At 44.6% G+C, this 17571-nt stretch overlaps 1 protein-coding gene across 1 annotated transcript in view; it reads left to right on the top strand.

Annotated features, from left to right (window-relative positions):
* BLMH (bleomycin hydrolase) overlaps positions 1-17571 on the top strand; it is a 116384-nt gene that overhangs the window by 51942 nt on the left and 46871 nt on the right. The window contains exon 7 of the mRNA XM_075333175.1: positions 10670-10825. Coding sequence (XP_075189290.1) covers positions 10670-10825 — 156 coding nt within the window. The remainder of the gene's footprint in view (positions 1-10669; positions 10826-17571) is intronic.

The raw sequence follows: 17571 nt of genomic DNA, 5'->3' as shown, positions 1-17571 counted from the left end.
GGTGCTCAGTACTCGTAACTAGTGATGAGCGGGCACTACTATGCTCGGGTGCTCAGTACTCGTAACTAGTAATGAATGAGCACTACCATGCTCGGGTGCTCAGTACTCGTAACTAGTGATGAGCGGGCACTACCATGCTCGGGTGCTCGGTACACGTAATGGGCCGTTGGATGCTTGGAAGGGCGCGACTCGAGTATCTGAGTATAATGGAAGCCAATGGAATTCAAGCATTTTTCCGGAAAATCTGACTTGAACCCATCCAAGCATCCAGCTGCCCATTACGAGTACCAAGTTCCCGAGCATGGTAGTGCTCACTCATCACTACTGCCCTCATTATGAATTAGGAGCGTCTGACTCCAGCATGCCCCTCAGCTAGCCCTGTGTGAACGTCTGGAGTCTTGAGGAATCAGGGCCATAATGCGCTTACCTGTAAGGTGTGTGATATTTTATTCAATAATAGGGAACCTTCTAATTTTTTGTGTTCATGAAATACAGTATTCCAACACAAGAGAGCAGTTGGAGATTGATTTCTGTAATCAATTACCCAAAGTCATAAATTCATCGTAGGCTGTAAGATATTTTTAATGTCGTAAAGGGAACCTGTCACCAGTTTTTTGCCCTATAAGCTGTGGCCACCACCAGTGGGCTCTTATATACAGTAGGCTAACATGCTGTATATAAAAGTCCGGGCTGCTGTGTAGAACAGAAAAATCACTTTATAATAGTCACCTAAACCGGTCACCACCTAAAGCGGTGGACGTGGCTCAAAAGGGTGTCTTCATCCTCCGGTGCTGGCGCCTCCTCTTTCGGCCATCTTCATCCTCCTTCTGAAGCATGGGTGCATGACGCATCTACATCATACACACTCGCCGGTCACGCGTATGCGCACTACAATACTTTTATCTGCCCTGCTTAGGGCAGATCAAAGTGCGCCTGCACAGGACCTCAATGCCGGCGAGTGTGGATGACGTAGGACGTGTCATGCACCCCGGCTTCAGAAGGTGGAGGACAAAGATGGCCGAAAGAGGCGGCGCCGACACCGGAGGACGAAGACACCCATTTGAGCCACATCCACCGCAGCGACCGGTTTAGGCGAGTATTATAAAGTGTTTATGTTCTAGCGGCCTGGGCTCTTATATACAACATGTTAGAATGCTGTATATAAGAGCTCACTAATGGTGGCCGCAGCTTATAGGGCAAAAAACTGGTGACAGGTTCCCTTTAATATAGAAGATGGAGGGCTAAAAGTGGTTTAGGGTTCCAGATCAGAGTAAATATGGTAAGTTGATGTAGTATGTTTCAATATTATTTGTGCATTTGTTGTATTAGCTTATGTTTTATACCTTTTTAACCATTATATTTTGATGAATTGAGAAGGCCACAGGAGGGCAGTACAGCAGAAGAAATGTGTTGGCAAAATCCTTTTTTTGTTTGAATGACTTTTCCTTTTTGAAATTCTGCTGAAATCACAGATAAGACATTGGAAATGCTTGTAGTTGCATCCAAAACCTTTTGTAATCTTGTAATGTTCCTTTTTATCCTAAGATTTTAAAACTCGAAGACCATACATTGTCCTGCCGTGTATATATTGATACCGTGAGAGCATCCATATATTTGTTCTAAAGGCCCAGTCACATGGTAGCACAAGAGCCACTCCCATTTAAATAAAATAAATACCTCAATAAATACACAAGACACTTTAAATTTTGGAAGAAATAGGCCGTGATGTTTAATAAGGGATTACCAAAAATTTCCAATAAATATAAATACAATAAATAAATTCCAAATAGAATAATTTTCACCATAGAAACCATAAATTAAGACCAAATCCACCCAGCACTAGCTGGGCGATTATCCCACTAAAAGACATCACGACAACGCCTAACATTCCGATCCAAAGGGCGGGTGCTTCTGTCTTTGATCTTGCGGCGTCTAACAGCTGACGCCGCAATCCAGGTATTTAAATACAGTCTCCTTTCCCGCACTTTTCCACAGCGACCAATCAAAAGCTCTTAAAAGCTCGCAAAAATTCAAATATGCAAAACCGGTTTAAACCAGCTCAAGGCAGATTGCCTCAACTTCTATTAACTCTTTACTAACCACCACCTGAATATTAACTTTTACCACAGCAAATACTTGAAAATAAACATTCAAATTCAAATGAGGGGGTCTGTGCGACCATGTGTCCCCCAAGCTATCCAGCTAGTGGGGGGCCCTGACACTAAACAACTTACCAGCAATCCCAACAACGATACAACCGGATAGGGATCGCTGGTAAGTTGCTAGGAGGTTGCTGGTGAGATGTCACACTAAGCGACGCTCCAGCGATCCCACCAGCAACCTGACCTGGCAGGGATCGCTGGAGCGTCGCTACACGGGTTGCTGGTGAGCTGTCACACAGGCAGATCTCACCAGTGACCAGCCCCCAGCCAGCAGCGCCGTGTGGAAGCGATGCTGCGCTTGGTAACTAAGGTAAATATCGGGTAACCAACCCGATATTTACCTTGGTTACCAGCGCACACCGCTTAGCGCTGGCTCCCTGCACACCTAGCCACAGTACACATCGGGTTAATTTACCGATGTGTACTCTGCTACGTGTGCAGGCAGCAGGAGCCGGCTTCTGCGGACGCTGGTAACCATGGTAAACATCGGGTAACCAAGAAGCCCTTACCTTGGTTACCCGATATTTACCTTCGTTACCAGCGTCCGCCGCTCTCACACTACCAGTGCTGGCTCCCTGTTCCCTGCACTCCTAGCCACAGTACACATTGGGTTAATTACCCGATGTGTACTGTGGCTACGTGTGCAGGGAGCCGGCACTGACAGTGTGAGAGCGGCGGACGCTGGTAACGAAGGTAAATATCGGGTAACCAAGGTAAGGGCTTCTTGGTTACCCGATGTTTACCGTGGTTACCAGCGTCCGCAGAAGCCGGCTCCTGCTGCATGCACATTCAGTTGTTGCTCTGTCGCTGTCACACACAGCGATGTGCGCTTCACAGCGGGACAGCAACAACTAAAAAATGGTCCAGGACATTCAGCAACAACCAACGACCTCACAGCAGGGGCCAGGTTGTTGCTGGATGTCACACACAGCAGCATCGCTAGCAACATCGCTGCTACGTCACAAAAGTTGTTCCTTAGCAGCGATGTTGCTAGCGATGTTGCTTAGTGTGACGTGGCCTTTACTCTTTAGTTTTTTGGGGTTTTTTTGCTGCAACTAGAACAATTGATCATTTTGTTATCTTTATTAGGGCTCACTCAAAGGTCGAATTTTGTCCCAGACAAGACAAATGTACAGATTTTTCAGACGAAACTTTGATCAGAGGGAGGTAGAAGTGTCATCAGTTTTTCTCGTGTTTGGAGAAAAAAAAAGTTTCTTTTCTCCGTCTCCATTCTGACAGTCTGTGAAAAATCACACCGTACTCAGATCAAAATCGGACATGTTCCCACAATTTTTTTCGCAAAATATTACGGTCATGAATGGCCCAATAGACTGACGAAAATCGGATGTTTCAATGAGCCCTTAGTAAATGAAGGACTAAAGCGGGCTTTACATGCAACCACATCGCTAACGAGATACCGTTGGGGTCATGGAATTCGTGACGCACATCCGGCCTCGTTAGCGACGTTGTTGCGTGTGACACCGCAGGAACGACCGTTAACGATCAAAAATACTCACCATATCGTTGATCGTTGTCCAGTCGTTCCTCTCCCGATTATCGTTACTGTTGCAGGTACGATGTTGTTCGTCGTTCCTGCGGCAGCACACATCGCTACATGTGACACCGCAGGAACGAGGAACAACATCGTACCTGCGGCCGCACGCAATGAGGAAGGAAGGAGGTGGGCAGGATGTTCGTCTCGCTCATCTCCGCCCCTCCGCTTCTATTGCTTAGTAACGCCGCTGTGATGCCGCACGAACCGCCCCCTTAGAATGGAGGCGGTTCGCCGGCAACAGCAACGTCGCTAGGCAGGTAAGTATAGTGTGACGGGTGTAAGCGATGTTGTGCGCCACGGGCAGCGATTTCCCGTGACGCACAACCGACGGGGGTGGGTACGATGAAAAAAAAAATCTTGAGTTAAATGGTTTCTATTTAACATGTAGACATATCTGGCTTTTGTCGTAAAAAGATGTGTTCATAGTCTTGATTTCTGTCACTAAACTTAGTGTCGTGAGGTGGCAGGTGATAACAGGGGACCAGAGCTCCTAAACTGGCCCTCAGGCTAGGGGACTCTAGCTGTCCCTGATCCCAGAGATACGTCTGATGGTGATGATGTCTGGGCCGCCTTCCTATCCCTGCACCTGACCAGCCCTGATATAGCACCCCCCTCCCTCCCTACCCAGGGGAAGGGAGGTCAGGACAGGAGCGTGAAACCACCAACAGTGATAAACAAGGAAAACCAAAACTCTATCACACAGCACGCTCACACAAAGTAATCAGACAGCAAGGGATAAGGAGGAAAACTAAAGCAGGGAGGAAATAACCAGATGACAGGAGGTAATCCACAGCTCACCGAGCAACACACAGTAAATCACCAGACTGGAAAACAACAGTACACAGACCAGTGAAGCAGAAAGCTATAGTCGATGTGGGAAGACAAATTCCTCCAAATTAAAAAGGCGGGGAGTTCCTGTGATAGGTCTACCGCAACATGTGATCAAAAAGGTAACCAGCAGGCTAGCAGAAATGAACTCCTGCTAGTTTGCTCACTAATAAGCACACATCTGGTCAACGCCCGAGCCTGCCTGTGCAGCTCAGAAGCACCAGAGAAAAGTATAGTGAGGAGTGTCAGAGTCTGTGGTATGAACAGCGTCTGATGCCGCCGTGACACAGGTTTAGAGCAACACACCACGTGACATTCAGCTTCAAAGGAGTCAGTTATTTTAAAATGGCATCTGATATGGAAACAGGAGGAGCTGATCAGATTGATGTTCATTTTATGGGAAAAGTTTCAGGAAACCTTTTATTCATTGAATCCCTGGGGTTAATGTGTATGAGTCCAGTGGGCGGTCCTCCTCTGTATACACAGTCATACTGTAGCACCGCCCACTGGACACATACTTCCACCAAAGATTTCATAGAATAAAATACAAGTTATACTGAATCCATCAAACAATATATCATTCTGCTTGGCTTGTCCTTCTCTATACTGTACTGTCCTTAGTGCACACTATAGGTACAACATATCAGGTTTTGTTTAAGGTTTGTGAAATTGTGTTTGTCATGAATGATACATTTTCCTACAGCCATTATACTTTATATTCTAGACAGTCCATAGGTGCTGAAGCCAAGGGGTTGACATTATACTTGTAATGAAAACCTTCTTGACGTTGTCATTTTAGCTGACTTTCTGTAACCTACAGATAGCTGAGCAGTGTCCCCCCCCCACCATATTATTAGTTTCAAGCTTTCAGAATTAGCGTTTGTTCTTCATCTGTCTTGTAGGTCATTGCTCTACTTCTAAGGAAGTTGATGTCATAGTTCACATTTTTTGGCAACACATTACGAACAGTGTTTAAAGGGGTTCTGCGCTACTATTACAATAAATTGTTGTGGGACCCTGGTGGGCCTCCGGAGCTGCCCTTCTCGGCACATAATGTCCCCTGCCTAAAGGAAGATTGTTTATTTTGGAGGGGGACACAGTATGGACAGGGAAGCAGTACCACTGTGGAAAGGTTTTCTCAGAACACCATGCACCCATTAAGATTTATTGGATAGCAGTGGAGAACTTGGAGAACTCCTTTTCTGATTTTTGGAAGAATCTGTGGTGGGGATTGGTTTCCTGTACAAGATGTCAGCATCCATGTGTAATGAGGTCTCTGCATTAGGGCCCGCTCTGTGTGCAGGGAAGAAGTGGACTTGGTTGATTGGATTAAAGAGGACCAACCAACCGGATTTTCGTATATAAACTAAAGCCAGTGCTATACTGGCGCTATCAAGCTGATTCTATACATACCTTTAGTTGTGACATCGGATGTTTACTTTCTGAAATATAGGCAACTAAAGTTTGTGAAGTACACTGTTATTTGATTGATAGGTGCTGCAGAATATCTAATAGGTGGGTCGGGTTTTTCTAGTTATTCCTGCCCATGTGTGGTGCCTGTCCTTCCTCCTCCCTGTCTCTGTTATTATAGGGGGAGGAAGGGGGAGGAAGGACAGGCAGACAGGGGCGGGAATAACTAGCAAAACCCGACTCACCTATTAGATATTCTGCAGCACCTATCAATCAAATAACAGTGCATTTCACAAACTTTAGTTGCCTATATTTCAGAAAGTATACTGTACATCCGATGTAAAAAAGAGAATTCCAGCTCACCACATGGAGATATTGAAGTGACGGTGCAGGGAGGGTAGGCAAGTCCAAATTCAGCACAAAGGAAAAACTCCAGCATCCATGTCTTTGTAAAAATAAAACTTCACCTTTATTTTAATAAAATTTTAAATTCCATAAAAAAAGTCCATCAATGAACCAGAAAGATGCGTTTCGAACGCTGGAGCGTTCTTAATCATCTGCTCACATCATATACATCCGATGTCACAACTATATGGAATCAGCATAATAGCGCCAGTATAGCACTGGCTTTAGTTGATATATGAAAATCCTGGTGGTTGGTCCTCTTTAACCCTTTCAGCCCCCAGGCGGTTTCCGCTTTTGCATTTTTGTTTTATGCTCCCCTTCTTCCGAGAGCCGTAACATTTTTATTTTTCTGTCAATCTTGCCATATGAGGGCCTTATTTTTTGCGGGACGAGTTGTACTTTTAAATGAAACCATACATTTTACCATATAGTGTACTGGAAATCAGCAAAAAAATTCCAAGTGTGGAAAAACTGCAAAACAAGTGTGATCGCGCAATAGTTTTTGGGATGTTTTATTCACCGTGTTCACTATATGGTAAAATTGATGTGTCATTATGATGCCTGAGGTCAGTGCGAGTTTGTAGACACCAAACATGTATAGGTTTACTTGTATCTAAGGGGGTTAAAAAAAAAAGCTTATCCAATAAAAGTGGCGTACGTTTTGCGCCATTTTCCGAAACCCATAGCGTTATCATTTTTTGGGATTTATGGCTCAGTGACGGCTTATTTTTTGCATCTCAAGCTGACATTTTTAATGGTACCATTTTTGCGCAGATGCTATGTTTTGATCGCCTGTTATTGCATTTTGCGCAAAACTTGCGGCGACCAAAAAACGTAATTTGGCGTTTGGAATTTTTTTGGCTACACCATTTACCAATCAGATTAATTGATTTTATATTTTGATAGATCGGGCATTTCTTAACGCGGCGATACCAAATATGTGTATATTTTTTATTTTTTTAACCCTTTAATTTTCAATGGGGTGCAAGGGGGGTGATTTGAACTTTTATTTTTTTATTGTTTTAAACTTTTTTTTTTACTTTTTTTTTATAAAATATATATTTTATTTTATATAAATAATGGCCGCGCGCATATTCATTTCGTTGCCAGACTTTGGCAGCGAGATGTAAGGGATTAAATGTTCCGGGTGGAATGCGATTCCACTCGTAACATGCAGGCACACATATCAGCAGTTGAAAACAGCTGATATGTGCGCGGATCGCCGCGACCTGCCCATGGCAGGGGCCGGGGATTAACCTCACACGATCCATGACGGATAGATCCGTCATGGGTCGTGAAGGGGTTAAAGGGAACCTGTCACCAGATTTGGTGACTATAAGCTGTGGCCACCACCTGTGGGCTCTTATACACAGCATTCTAACATGTTGTGTATAACAGCCCAGGCCACTGTGTAGAAAATGAAAATAACTTTATAATACTCACCTAAATGGTCGGTACGGTGCAGACTGGTCAGATGGGTGTCTCCGTTCTCCGGGTGTGACATCTCCTCTTTCGTCCATCTTTGTCCTCCTTCTTCTGAAGCTGGGGTGCATGACGCGTCCTACGTCATGCACGCGCGCTGGCATTGAGGTCCTGCACATGCGCTCTTTGATCTGCCCTAAGTAGGACAGATCAAAGTATTGTAGTGCGCATGTGCAGGACCTCAATGACGGTGAGTGTGTATGACGTAGGACGCGTCATGCACCCAGGCTTCAGAAGAAGGAGTACAAAGATGGCCGAAAGAGGAGATGCCACACCCGGAGAATGGAGCCACCCATTTGACCAGTCTGCACCGTACCGACCATTTAGGTGAGTATTTATTATAAAGTTATTTTAGCGTTCTACACAGCGTCCTGGGCTCTTATATACACATGTTAGAATGCTGTATATAAGAGCCCACTTGTGGTGGCCGCAGCTTATAGTCACCAAATCTGGTGACAGGTTGCCTTTAAGCAACAAGTATAAAATTATTTTTTTTTTGCATTATTTCTTTTGGAGAGCACACTCAGTGGCATTTTTACTGTGCTAGGAGGCACAATACTTGCCGCAGGATGACAACCCATAATACGCCTCTGGCACCACCTCAAAACCTTTGTTGGATACGCAGATTATTTTTCACTTCTTCCATCGTAAGGAAAAGTTACCAAAGGAATTTTCCAACAATTGGGCATTTCCTTTTCACATTCTCTTCAGAAGTGGTGTACACCCCGCATATCTCCACAGTTGGCACAGTGCTGACAGCTACGTCTACAAGACAGATCCCTAACTCACTGCCCTTATTCTGCCCTCCCATCAAGTCATAACAAGCTATATGCCCTTGTTAGCACAATGACTATGTGCCGTAATCTTGGCCCTCCAGCATCCTGTTCTGTGACACTTCAGTAACGTTCGGCATTCCTCCATATCTAGATATCATTTCTGTGCTCCGTCTGTTTACAGAAATTTCCTGTGTAATTGTCTCTAGTATGCCAACTACGGGGTGTCACATCCAAATCTTTGCTGAGCAGATCATTACATCATGCGCAGAGCCCTGACAATGACCGTTCCATGGATTCAGGCGCAAATTCCAAAAGAACAAAATTCAAGGCACCCGCTAAACCTATTTGTCATGGGTGTTTTCCATAACATTATAAGCATCACCTACTATTGTACAAGTCCCTCTTCTTGCTGCCAAAGCCACTTTGTGATCAGTTGAGGAACGGATTCCAAAACACCTCTAATAGTGTCCTTTGTTGTCTGGTACTGTGGGCCTGATTTGGCCGTGTATATTAATCATGCACATACCATCCTAACTGCCCATATTCCAAATTCTATTCTGATATATGTATGCATACAAAATATCTGCTTTGGTCACAAGAGGAACAAGACTGGGTCTGGGGAATTATGGGCGGGTACTTGGATGACGCTGGTGATGACATTCACATTCATCACCAGTGTCATCCAAGTACCCGCCCATAATCTCGCTCATGCGCAGTAACATCACCGGTGCTCGCGATTTGAAAACAGTGCTCAGCCCAGCGATAGTGCCACTGCACATGCGCGAGACTTCAGGAGCACTGTGGAACATGAGGGCGGCGGCCTCATCTATGTAAATGAACACTGGGGGACGGCGAACAGCGGCAGGAGGGGGGATAATGAACGAAATACAGCCCGCCCACTGGGCCAGCAAGCTTCATTGCCATAGCAAAAGATAATATTTTATAAAGTTGTTATTTAGGTCTGAAAGGGGGGCCAGTAGAAAGATGAACCTTTATAGAATGAAGCCCAGGAGCTGCAGAAGGGGATTCTTTTAGTTTAATAGCGAAAATTCTGGTGACAGGTTCCCTTTAATTGATTGATAGATTCAATGGAATATCTAATAGGTTGGTCGGGTTTGCTAGTTATTCCCGCCCCTGCCTGCCTATCTGTCCTTTCTCCCCTCTGTCTCTGTTATTACAGAAGGGGGAAGGAGAGAGGACGGACAGGGGGAAAGAAGGACAGGCAGGCAGACAGGGGCGGGAATAAGTACCAAAACCCGACCCACCTATTAGATACTACATTGCACCTATCAAATAACAGTGCATTTCACAAATTTACCTGCCTATATTTCAGAAACTATACATCCGATCTCATCACTAAAGGTATGTATAGAATCAGCATGATAGCGCCAGTATAGCACTGGCTTTAGTTTATATAGGAAAATCCCCGTGGTTGGTCCTCTTTAAAGGCCCAGTCACACACAACGACTTACCAGCGATGTTGAAAACGATGTAACCTGATAGAGATCGCAGGTAAGTCGCTGGGAGGTCGCAGGTGAGATGTCAAACAGTCAGATCTTACCAGCGATGCAGGAACAATACAGGTCACAGTAGCGACCTGTATAACGATCTCAGCAGTCACTGTGACCCTGTCACACAGCGTCAAACACAGCGATGCGTCCTGCCCAGCAGGACATCGCCTTTGAAGAAAATGGCCTGGACCATTCTGCAACGACTAGAGATCTCACAGCAGGGGCCTGATCGCTGGTAGGTGTCACACATAACAAGATCGCTAACGGGATCGCTACTGCGTCACAGAAACCGTGACTCAGCTGCGATCTCGCTAGCGATCTCGTTATGTGTGACGGTACCTTAAGTCTTGTTAAGTTTTCCAGGACATCCTACAGAGGATGCGTTCAATTGAGATCTGGAGAATTTGGAGGCCAAGTCAACACCTCTATATAATAAATGACAAGGATTCTGATCTCCTTTCATAAACATGCTATACTGTATAAGCATTGTGCATTATTTATGACTGCTGAATATAATTATTATTTATTTATTTTTCCCAGGTATACCGGGTGGTGAGTATATGCGTAGGAAGCCCCCCAGAAACCTTCACCTGGGAATTCAGGGACAAAGAGAAGACTTATCACAAGATTGGACCTCTGACACCCCAGGATTTTTATAGGGAGCATGTAAAGCCGGTTTACAATGTGGAAGAAAAGGTGAGCATCTAAAAAAAAGTGGTGTAATATTCATTGAACTCTGTCGCTTTTATAGCATCAACATATTCACCAGCGCTGTACAGAAATTCTAATTAATATCAGTCATTGTCCCCATTGGGGCTCACTACGTACATTTTAAAATACAAAATCAGCTACTTATATATATTTTTGGGGAATGAGAAGAGGAGAGGTCTTAAAATTTCCACCAAACAACCAAGTTACCTTCTTAAAAATTAGGATAAATTGGGTCTAGAACCTTTATATTGATGTTTCTCCGTGGGTAATTCTTACTGCTGTTTTCAAGAGAACTGGATATTGGAAGACATGGCTTTTCCAAATTTGGCTTTAAAGTGAGGAACGTTATCAAATAAAGGAAAAACAATGACCTCCTTACTAGAGATGAGCGAACCGGCCGTGGTTTGGCTCGAGGTCGGTTCGCCGAACGGAGGTCTTGTTCGAGTTCGGTTCGTCGAACGTTCGACGATCCAAACTCGAACCAATAGGCTATAATGGGAGGCAATCACAAACACATAAAAATGCATGATAAATGTACACAAACAGTTAATAAACATTGCCATAACACTTACCGGTCCCCGCGATCCCTCCTGCACTCTGTCTCCTGCCGCTATTCCATCCGATGATCGCTGAATCCTCCCGGTGACCGGCACTGCAAGCAGTGATGCAGGACCTATCGTGACGTCAAAATAGCCATGTGACCAGTCACGCGGCTATTATCACATTGGCTACAGACTGGTCACATGACTATGACGCGTCATGTAGGACCTGCGAGTGCATCTCTCCGGTACACGGTGCACATTTGTGTATCGCCGTGTACCGGCGACATGCTCTAGCACACGGTCGACTCCCCGTTCCGTTAGGGACCGGATGACACAGCCAGTCATTAACGGAGATCACCGTTGCCATAGCAACGCAGTTAGTGGTGACGTCACCGCTAACCGCGGCTCCGGGAGCACCGTTGCTATGGTAACGCGTCTGTCAGCGTTACCGCTGTTACCGCTAGCAGCACTGATCAGTCACGGAGTGAAGGCTGCACGCTGCTTCTCGTGCAGCTTTCACGGAGTGAATGCTCCACGGGAAGCATCGTCTTCCCCCATGCAGCAGTGATGTAGCAGAGCTGCATTTGTTGAACGAGAAAGACAGAAGAGCAGGATCGTGGAGGGCTGACAGGGGGTAATAAAGATGGAGTCTCTAATGTGTCTGTGTATTTATTTCTATTAAAGTATTTTTTCTCTGTGTGGTGTCTTTTTTTTAACCCTTTATTGGAGATTCTTAATGGCCGGGTCAAACGTGCCTGACATTAAGAATCTCTGGCTTAATACTGGCTAGTAAAACAAAGCCAGTATTAACTCATGATTACCCAACAAGCCACCCGGCTCCTGGGCTGTTGGAAGAGTTGGATACAGCGCCAGATGATGGCGCTTCTATGAGAGCGCCATTTTCTGGGACGGCTGCGGACTGAAATTCGCAGCAGAGGCGCCCAGAAACCTCGGGCTAACCTGTGCTGCGGATTCCAATCCCCAGCTGCCTAGTTGTACCTGGCTGGACACAAAAATGGGGCGAAGCCCACGTCATTTGTTTTTTAATTATTTCATGAAATAAGTGAAATAATTAAAAAAAAAAGGGCTTCCCTATATTTTTGGTTCCAAGCCGGGTACAAATAGGCAACTGGGGGTTGGAGGCAGCCCGTGGCTGCCTGCTGTACCTGGCTAGCATACAAAAATATGGCGAAGCCCACGTAATTTTTTGGTGGGCAAAAAACTTCTGCATACAGTCCTGGATGGAGTATGCTGAGCCTTATAGTTCTGCAGCTGCTGTCTGCTCTTCTCCATACAGACAGACATATTACAGACACAGTCCGTATTAAGAATTTTTTTTTTTCATAAGCATATATGTTTTTGTCCAAAACAAGTTACAAATGACGTTTCGGCCTGAGCCTTCGTCAGATTGGACTTATCTGCATGTAATCATGAAAAATGACAATAATCAGTATCACATAAGAGTGAGAGAACAATAACATAAACTCGAACAATGTAGAGGTACAATTGGGATGCAGCAAAAAAATTGCAACACAGCAAGAAATGAAACACATGATACAAATGTCATAATACAGTACAAGGACAATATAGTAATGACAAATATGGGGTCAGAGTAGGCTTAGACAGCTCTGGTACGAAAGAGATGTCAATCATAAAGTAACATGTGCAGTAGGTGTAGAGCTACACTATGCATGGCAGAGCTAATGGGTAGACCGACCATAGAAAAAGAACGGAGAAAAAGTGGAGAAAAAATGTAGAAAAAATGTAGAAAAAATGGAGAAAAAGTGGAGAAAAAGTGGAGAAAAAATGGAGAAAAAGTGGAGAAAAAGTGGAGAAAAAGTGGAGAAAAAGTGGAGAAAAAAAATGGAGAAAAAGTGGAGAAAAAGTGGAGAAAAAGTGGAGAAAAAAATGGAGAAAAAATGGACAAAAAATGGAGAAAAAGTGGAGAAAAAATGGAGAAAAAGTGGAGAAAAAGTGGAGAAAAAATGGAGAAAAAGTGGAGAAGTGGAGAAAAAGTGGAGAAAAAAATGGAGAAAAAGTGGAGAAAAAATGGAGAAAAAGTGCAGAAGTGGAGAAAAAGTGGAGAAAAAATGGTGAAAAAGTGGAGAAAAAATGGAGAAAAAGTGGAGAAAAAGTGGAGAAGTGGAGAAGAAGTGTTTGTTCATGCCAGATGGGAGATAAATAATTTTTTACCGGCGCTGTCATTTACTGTAACGTGATCATCGGTGTACGGTGTATACCTGTGATCACGTGAGCGGGGACCGGAAAAACCGTCCTGAATCATGATCTCCAGGGTCTCAGCTAGCCCTGAAACCCCGGAGATTTTCTGACGCCGGGGGGCGTTATTCACTTATTTCTGCCTGCTGTTTATAAACAGCAGATCAGAATAAGGCTACATTAACACGACCGATCCATTTTTGCGGTCTGCAAAAAACAGTCCGTTTTTTTTCACGGGTGCATCCGTGTGGCATCCGTTTCCGTTCCGTAGACGGTGCGTATGTCATCTGTTTGTCATCAGTGTGCCTTCCGTTTTTTTTTGTGTACTGCAAAAAAACTGAAGGAGGGTAAATGCATAAATTTACCCAGGATCCATAGCTTCATCCTACATGAGACGGTCACATGTTCACTCCAGTGCCATTTTCTACTGCTTTTCACAGCGTAGAGCGTTCTGGTGATTTTCTTGTGCTTGTGCACTTCATATCAGTCTTTTCTCTCATTATAATGGCAGAAAGACACATAATGTCCCACTCTCCTGCATTTTGTAATTTTGCACCCTTTGGTGCCTTTCATGTGGCACTAAGGGGTGCTTAGCTTTGTATTTAGCCAAAAAAATGAAAAAAAAAAATGACGTAGGGTTCCCCCTAGTTTTGTAGCCAGCTAGGGTAAAGCAGACGGCTGCAGCCTGCAGACCACAGCTGGCAACCTCACCTTGGCTGGTAATCCAAAACTGAGGGCACCCCACGCTGTTATTTTAAATTAAATAAATAATTAAAAAAAAAAAACACGTAGGGGTCCCCCCTAAAATTGGATCACCAGCCAAGGTAAAGCAGACAGCTGGGGTCTGATATTCTCAGACTAGGGAGGTCCATGGTTATTGGACTCTCCCCAGCCTAAAAATAGCAGGCCGCAGCCGCCCCAGAAGTGGCGCATCCATTAGATGCGCCAATCCTGGTGCTTCGCCCCAGCTCATCCCGCGCCCTGGTGCGGTGGCAAACTGGGTAATATATGGGGTTAATACCAGATGTGTAATGTCACCTGGCATCAAGCCCTGGGGTTGGTGAGGTCAAGCGTCTATCAGATACCCGACATCACCAACCCAGTCAGTAATAAAAAAAAATAGACGACAAACACATTTTTATTTGAAAAAACACTCCCCAAAACATTCCCTCTTTAACCAATTTATTAGAAAGAAAAACAAATCCAGGTCTGGTGTAATCCAAGGGGTTGCCATGACGATCCACACTGTCCCAGTCAATGAAGAGCAGAATGTTCCCCATTGGCTGGGAGAGCAATGCAGTGACCTGAGCTAACATCAATGGGTCAGCCCAGGTCACTGCAGGGCATGACAAGTGCTGCTGTCAGCGAGGTACATTACCTGCGCTGATCTCCTGCACTGCCGACAGCACCTGTCACTGAGTTCAGTGACCGCCGCCTTCACAGCCAAGTATCGCGAGAGGCCCGTGACGTCACCGCTAGTCAGTCTCGGGTCGGAAGCGAGAGAAGGTGATGTGACAAGCGGCGGCCATGGAGGATAGTGACAGCGCTGAGGTCGGGATGGCGGGACTTCATCACCGCAGGTAAGCCGAACGGGACCATGTGTGCAGAGTGTGTGTGTGTGTGTGTGTGTGTGTGTGTACGTGTGTACATGCCGCGGGCAGGAGGGGGCGGAGCGAGCTGAGCGGGGAAGTGTCGGCTTCCTGCACGTAACTAGGATAAACATCGGGTTACTAACCAAAGCGCTTTGGTTTGATACCCGATGTTTATCTTGGCTACCAGCTTGTGGCAGGCTGCCAACGATGGCTCCTGCACACTGTAGCTGTAAAAAGCCCTGCTTTTTGCTGCTAGAACCGTTCTCGAACGTATCTAGAACTATCGAGCTTTAGCAAAAAGCTCGAGTTCTAGTTCGTTCTAGAACAGCCCCCAAAATCACTCGAGCCCCGAACTGGAGAACCTCGAACCGCGAACCGCGCTCAACTCTACTCCTTACCCATTACTGTGCCCCATCCTGTCCATTAGTCACTTGTCTGCTGCAGCTAACTATTGAATTCCGCCACTATGTGCTCTATATGCAAACATCCTTATTGAGGCCAGTGATTGTCTGCAGCAGTCAGGGGACATTATTTTTCTGGTACTGGTGAGAACCCCTAGAACAGTGCCAGAGGAGCGACAGAGAGAATAAAGTAAATAATCGTGATTTCTTTATTTGATAACCAGTTTAGTGACACCTTTGTAATCATCCAGGAAAACCCCTTTAACCCCTTCACGACCATGGACGGATCTTTCTGTCATGGATCGTGTCCCGGTAAGCCCCGCCCCCTGCCGCGGGCAGGCGGCGTGGATCGGCACACATATCAGCTGTTTTCAACAGCTGACATGTGTGCCTACATATTCCGAGTGGAATCGCATTCCACCCGGAACATTAACCCCTTAGATCTCACTGCCAAAGTCTGGCAGCGAGATCTATATGCGCGCTTCCATGTTTTTTACTTACCGCCGCCCCCTACGGACGTCACATGAGTGATCACGTGACGTTCGGTGGTTGCCATCGTAGCACAGGGTCATGTGATGACGCCTGATGCTATGAAGTTTCACTTTCGTTCTTCCTCGGCACGGAGCAGAGGAAAAAAGAAAGTGACTATTTCTGCTGTTTACAGCGGTACAGCTGTGATCAGCAGATAGCGATCAGCAATCGGATTGCTGATCGCTATAGCCCCCTAGGGGGACTAGTAAAATAAAATAAAAAAAGGAAAAAAAAAGTTTTAAAAAATTAAAAAAAAAACAAAAAACCTAAAAGTTCAAATCACCCCCCTTTCCCCCCATTGAAAATTAAAGGGTTAAAAAATAAATAAATATACACATATTTGGTATCGCCGCGTTCAGAAATGCCCGATCTATCAAACTATAAAATCAATTAATCTGATTGGTAAACGGCGTAGTGGCAAAAAAATTCCAAACGCCAAAATTACGTTTTTTGGTCGCCGCAAGTTTTACGCAAAATGCAATAACAGGCGATCAAAACGTAGCATCCGCGCAAAAATGCTACCATTAGAAACATCAGCTCAAGACGCAAAAAATAAGGTGTCACTGAGCCATAGATCCCAAAAAATAAGAACGCTACGAGTTTCGGAAAATGGCGCAAAACGTGCGCCACTTTTATTGGACAAACGTGTGAATTTTTTTAACCCCTTAGATACAAGTAAATCTATACATGTTTGGTGTCTACAAACTCGCACCGACCTCAGGCATCATACCTACACATCAGTTTTACCATATAGTGAACACCGTGAATAAAACATCCCAAAACACTATTGTGCCATCACACTTTTTTTGCAATTTTTCCACACTTGGAATTTTTTTGCTGTGTTCCAGTACACCATATGGTAAAACTTATGGTTTCATTTAAAAGTACAACTTGTCCCGCAAAAAACAAGCCCTAATATGGCAAGATTGACGGAAAAATAAAAAAGTTACGGCTCTCGGAAGAAGGGGAGCAAAAAACAAAAAAAGGGGTTAACTTAAAGCTAAAAAAAAAATAAAAACACAACAAAAAATTGTTAATATCCAGAATGAAGTGGTCAGGTCAATCAAGACCTCATTAAAATTGAGTTTGTGGAAAATTGCAGTGTTCATACTGTATGTGTCCTATGTAGATATATTCTGTATATTGCAGGGGTATTCCCATCTTCAAGATCCTATCCCAATATGTAGTAGGTTTATTATTATTATTAATAATAATAATAATAATAATAATAATAATAATAATAATAATATAATATTTAAATGCCTCCAATTAGAAATGTATTATAGTTCTCCTGATATAGCCATGTCTCTTACCTCATGTGCAGGGCATTGCAGCTTAGGTATCCATGGTTATGACTACTAGCAACTAACTATTCCTATATACGTGGCCGTAACTGTGGATACCTAAGCCTACTGTAATGCCCTGTGCATGAGGTAAGTGACATAGCT

This window comes from Anomaloglossus baeobatrachus, chromosome 2 (assembly GCF_048569485.1).
Source record: "Anomaloglossus baeobatrachus isolate aAnoBae1 chromosome 2, aAnoBae1.hap1, whole genome shotgun sequence".
NCBI classification, from domain to species: domain Eukaryota; kingdom Metazoa; phylum Chordata; class Amphibia; order Anura; family Aromobatidae; genus Anomaloglossus; species Anomaloglossus baeobatrachus.
The sequence above is the reverse complement of the archived record's forward strand: the minus strand, read 5'-3'. Positions and strand labels throughout refer to the sequence as shown.